The 6,084-nt window shown below is 28.7% G+C and overlaps 1 protein-coding gene across 1 annotated transcript; it reads left to right on the top strand.

The window, feature by feature from the left end:
• The first annotated feature begins 1,110 nt into the window (after positions 1-1,110).
• LOC143074248 (uncharacterized) lies at positions 1,111-4,442 on the top strand. Its single transcript, XM_076249796.1, has 4 exons — positions 1,111-1,207; positions 2,380-2,471; positions 2,785-2,894; positions 4,001-4,442. Exons 1-4 carry the CDS (start codon positions 1,152-1,154, stop codon positions 4,166-4,168), a joined length of 426 nt encoding a protein of 141 aa, XP_076105911.1. The 5' UTR covers positions 1,111-1,151; the 3' UTR covers positions 4,169-4,442.
• The last annotated feature ends 1,642 nt before the right edge of the window (positions 4,443-6,084 follow it).

Here is a 6,084-nt window from a genome sequence, read left to right as displayed (position 1 = left end):
GTGGTCATTATCGTACTTGTCAGTGTACCATTCTTGTTCGGAATTTGTTGATACCACACATAGTTCACACACACACACAAACACACCTTAAAAAGATCTTCAAGACATATTGCGCTTAAAACAAGACACACAAAAAACGGAAATAGTAAAACATTTAATAAAAAGGGACAACAATTTAAACATTTAAAACGCCTACATTGAAACAAATTACATTTCGTTCCCATTATTAGACATTTAAATAATGAACATTTTTCAAATTTGAATATTGCACAGTAAAATGAAAATTGAAAAATTGGAGCATTTTTCATTTTTCAATATTAAACGTCAAATTGAAAAATGCTCCACGTTGGAGCATTTTTCATTTTTCAATATTTGAAGACAAATTGAAAAATGCTCCACGTTTGAGCATTTTTCATTTTTCAATATTGTAAGTCAAATTGAAAAATGCTCCACGTTAGATCATTTTCCAATTGTCAATAGTGTAAACTAAATTGAAAAATGCTAAAGGTCAGTATTTTCAATATTTGCTTTTAAGAATGAGATTGAAATATGCTTTGTTTTCTAAAGCAAGCAAATACAAATGTTTTAATAATTCTAAACGTTTGACAAAATAAAATCATTTTTAACAGAAAGTTATTGTTATTTGTTTCAATATCTTCGTTAAATCAAAAATATAATTTCATGAAAATAACATATTTCAAATCTCATAGAGAAAATGGTTTTTCGAAAGTGATTTCTATAGGTTTTTGTTACATTTTTCAAATCAACTACCTTTAAGATTTGCAGAGCAATTTGAAAATTTATTTTTCATTTTAAAATGAAAAATGTTTGGCGTAAATGTACACGGACGATGATTGTTGTCGGCAAAAGATTCGCATGAATATTGCACGCTTACAATTTGTGTATTAATTGTACAAAAACTGGGACATTTTACTAACTTTGAAAACATGTTGTTGTGTTTATTATAACGTAATATTAATGAAGTCGTGAAATTCTATGTATATATATTTTACTTTTTGTATAATTTGAAACTTTCTACACATATACATTTGTTCAGTTCTCAGTTTTTTTTATTGTATGCATGCATTCAAATGCAAAAGAGCGTATCTTTTCCCTTTCAGCAATAAATACGGTGTGGTTTCCAGCAAGGTATGACTGAAAGGGATTTAATATGGAAAACAAAGAACGAAGCTGGCAATATCCTTAAGTATGTTTATAATTAAATGATTTTAAAATTCCGTTGGAAATTAAAAAAAACCGCATGGTTTATCTACATGCAATTAATCAGTTGTATGTGTCAACATTTATCAGTAAACAATTCGGTTTTCGGAAATGATTATGGTCAATTATCTGTGATTAACGACATTAAAACAGTTTGGGTTTTTTTTTTAATAAAAAACAAGACCAAAACATGATCATAAAGTTAATTACTTTCAATCTTTTATCATAACTCTAATTCGAGTATAAATCTGAACTTTTAAGTCATTCTAAACAGTCAGGGGCATTACTTAAACAAGTAACTTTTTTTAGTTACTTATATAGGTAGTTTTTGATTTTAAGAAAATATAATATTACTCAATAGAGTTATTTTTAATTTCAATAGAAGCAGGGACTAAATGTCGTTTTCATGATTTTTTTACATCTTTCATTTTATATCATAAATTTAAGATTTTGTAAGATTTGAGAGGAGAATAGACATAAAGGGTTACTTTAAAAATAATGACAAAAATGTTACTTGAATACGTTATTTTGTACATCTTTGAAAGAATTAGTAATAACACTTATTTAAGGAACATATGTAATTGTTTTGGGTTACAAATTATATTACTTCAAGTCTTAATTAATTCATAAGTTTCTATCTATTTATATCTGTCTACTTTTAAGATTTTGAAGGAAAACGATATTTTAATAGTCCCAAGAGACCAACCTTTGACCAAGAAGCGTCGATATCAAACATAAGTGCGTCAGAAAAGCAATTAGTGTTTCAGAAAGATTATATTTTATATTTCATGGGAAAAATAACCAGATGACTGTAAAAATTTGTTAAAACTAGTAAAATTTGTATAATTGGTCACCTATAAAAATAATATTTAGAAAAGTTACTTATATAAGTAATTTGTAAAATAGCCTCGTTTTCAACATTACTTATATAGGTAATTTAAAAAGTTATTTGTTTAAGTAATGCCCCTGACTGTTAAATGAAAAGTTTGCAAGATATATTAATTTTATTTAATTATCATACTTCAATTCAGATTCAAACAACTTTTCAGCACACATTGATTATTTTACCGACATTTGTTACACGCTTGCTTAAGAAATGATCTCCTTTGTTCAGCTGTAATGTTCAGTAAGATTAATTTTCAAATGATTTTTTTTCAGATATAATTCTGCAGAGAATAAGGAGATGTCCGATTTCATCATTGAATTCGTAAAAGGTCAATATCCTGACGAAGTGGAGGGGGTTGTAAGAGGTTTGTAGTACAAAAAAATAAATAATTAAAATATTGGCGAAATTGCAGTTCTGCGGTACTGATAACTTTCAATAATATTTTGAAACGCTATATAGTTTCCATACCATAAATAAGTTTTAGTGTTATCGAATCACTTACTAGCAAATGCATAATATCATGTAACTTAAGTAGATTTATTTTCATTTCGATCATATCACATCAAAACAATCTACAATGGACTACCAATTGACACGGTTTAGGCTCAATTCGAGAAAAGCAATCGTTTGTTCAATTATTATTTTGAATTGCATTCAGTAGATGTTTTGTTTTGTAGAAGGAATAAAGACAAATTTTGAATCGTTCAAAGCAAAGAAACGAAGAGAAGAGACTGGTAAACAAGAAGAACATAACAAGAAAATGGCTGTGTACAGCAGATTGAAAAGAGTAAGAACTGTTTTTGTAATATGGTAAACAATTTGGAAAAAACCCTGATTCTTGGATTACTTTAATCTGTATTAGTTCCAAAAAAAAAGCAGTGGTATATAGATTTCTGATACATCAATTTTAATTTTCAGCAAACTGCATATACAGTCTATTATAACAGTCAACGGATTTAGAGTGGAGCTTCATTTGTTATTATATCACTCTAAATTAACAATGATTAGGGACCCCTTTTAACTTAATTCATTTTCTATTATAAGTCATATGGTTCGCTACTGATCCCCTACGGATCCATAGAGGGTTAGTAAAATACATAGGGGGTGAGGCCGTAAAGCTACAATAAAATGTCGACTATTTCTTATGGCGTCAGATATAGGATCGCATACTAGAAGTTGCATCATTTTGCAGGTGCTTTTGGACAGATATATCATGTTATGGAGGGGTATTTGCAGAAAATACCAGTCAAGGGACTGTGAAATTTTCCGAGTCGCTAGGCGAAAAAAATCTGTCCCAAGACTGGTATTTTTCACAAATACCCCTTCATAACATGATATATCTGTTTAATTACACCGTATAGTTTGGAATGAAACTCTTTGATTTTTTTTAACTTGAAAACTATAATTCATTAACATTTGTATGCACAATTTTGAGGCTAAGAGGAAATTATCATAAAACTGTGGTAATTATACATGTACTAATACGCGTTAGCTCGCTTTTTTATGTAACGTCATATCTAAGTTTTTTTGAGGGAGGATGCTCGAGAGGTTGAAAAAGGAATATCCAAAATGACAAATACCATGGTATTTCAGGCAAATTCACCGGCAGTGATGAAAAACAGGCAAATTCGTTTGAAATGAGGAAAAATATTAGAATCTGCGAAAAATACACTGGCTACCAACCAATCAAAATCTGGCTTTCTTATATTAGGTGTTATTACATACAAAAAAAATAGATTGCTTTTTGCTGGACGTTATTGTTTATAGAAATAACGAAAATAATAATGTCTTTATTGAAGGAGAGTTATTGAGGCATATATAGAATCTATTCAAGTTGTATGTATTCAAAATGAAATTAAAGGAATTTTGATTAGAGCTTAATTCGTTTTTTAGAAATTAAACAACAGAAAAAAGGCATTAAAAGAAAAATCCAGCATGCCAAAAGAACAAAAAGAAACAGTTATGCAAAGTATGGAGATACAGTATATGTCTTCTGAACAAACCGATTCAGAACTGAGACGAAGGGTCGTTTATCGTCACACTTCTGCCTTGGAGGTCTGACGACTTTGACAAATTAGTCAAAAAACCTAGACCAGAAACACGAAAATAAACTGAGCAAGAGAAGCAGATGGCAGAATAATATTCGAAAGGTTGGGGCAGTTTCTTTAAGGAAAAAACCAGAAGTCGTGCCAGGACATGAATGGGTGTTTAGATAGTAAAAATCATTGATTAAACTGTATATTGTTTAGGTATGCAGTAATTGCTACATGTAATTGTTATTAATTTTTACATAATTAAATGTCCAAAGCTACAAAAACAAAGAAAATCGCTGGTAATTTTCAATTATTATGTTAACATATTGCAGTCTTCACGAAATCAAATGGATGCGAACAATTCTACAAAAAATAAACCCTCATGTCAGCATACCGTCTTCAACAACAACAAGCGGGTCGTAGGAGGATGTTTTGATACAAATAGTTAATTAAAAGTGCTTCTTGAAACAACAATACTGTAGTAATAGGCAAAATTATAAATAACATGTCATTAGCAAAACAAAATTATAATCTTTTTGATTTGAAACCTAACAACTCGGAAAATATATGTAAACAATGATTATTTTATTGAATTTTCTCCGTTGTTTTTGTTCAATATATGATGTGCTCCTGCGTAAACAAGTAGTTTATTTTATTTGCACACACACAGTAGTAAATTGTTTAAGACGAAATGGAAATTCTTCGAAATAGTGAGAAACTTCGGATAAATTAAATTTCAATATGTTTTAATGTTTCTTTTGTGTGTGATTATACAATATATGAAATAGCCATGTAGTAGTAATAAAAGTGAATCTGCTATCCTGATGTAAGCAATTATACAATGCATGTAGACAACAGCTGGTTTTACATTAAAAATCCTTGTCTTTGTGAAACTCTTCATTGTGTATTTTGCTCATTGGTGTCCAAGCAAGCATAATCAAATATAATATTTTAAACACATACACACGTACGTAACTAGGGACTTATACTATTATGGGATTCGTTATACCAATTGAACAATGAAAGGGAAACAACTCTTGTTAGAATGAGAACATTTTTCGTATCTTTAAAAAAATGAAGATTTTTTTTAAGTTTAATACGAAGGAAAATGAAGGTATGTTTAAAGTGCAGACATAGATAAACAGAATTTTGCTTTAATTGTAAACTTATTTAAACGTTACAAACTCATATTTAAACGAATGATTTACACTTATTAGTTTACAAGTTATGTCAGTTGAAAAGTGATAAGATGGATATTTTGAATATATATATGTAAAGATTAAGAGTGAAATAATTAGCAATTACAAAAAATAAGAAGAGAATAAACAACATTCACTTTTGGATATCGGGTGTTGTAATGAAATTAAATATAAAAACGGTACAGCAGCGGGATATTTAGAAAGTTTTGTTTTAACTTAAAGTTTTATAAATACGTTCATAATTATTAAGATTCTTATAAAAAAATTCAGTATGATAATTTTCGTATAATTATTATTTTTAAAAAAACGGGGTAACCGGTTGCATATAATTGGGTGCTTTTTAAACCCTCCAAATTACGTTGGGTTTCATTATTCAGCTCAAACTTTTGTATTCAAAGGGAACTAACTCTTTCTATTAAAACAATTGTTAGTTTAAAATTAGGATCAATTAGGTCATAAAATGGAATCCATCACAACAGAAAAATATATATGTTACATATACTGTTCCCAGACCACAACAATAGGATTCTTCAAATATCGTAATATTTATTATATTTAAAGGTTATGTTTTATGCATGTTTTATTGCTCCTTAAAACAGCTCAGTATAACAAAAAAAATCAAAAATGCTCAAAATTAGAGTTGTATAATTCAATATGTATGCAGATATTGTTCTTGTTTTCAAATTATTATAGAAAGGAATGTTAGTTCTTTCATATGTCATGTATTTGTAAATTGAAAATAAAG

The sequence above is a fragment of the Mytilus galloprovincialis genome, chromosome 5 (genome assembly GCF_965363235.1).
Source record: "Mytilus galloprovincialis chromosome 5, xbMytGall1.hap1.1, whole genome shotgun sequence".
Classification (NCBI taxonomy): domain Eukaryota; kingdom Metazoa; phylum Mollusca; class Bivalvia; order Mytilida; family Mytilidae; genus Mytilus; species Mytilus galloprovincialis.
Note: the sequence above shows the minus strand (reverse complement) of the source record. Positions and strands in the feature narration are given on the sequence as shown.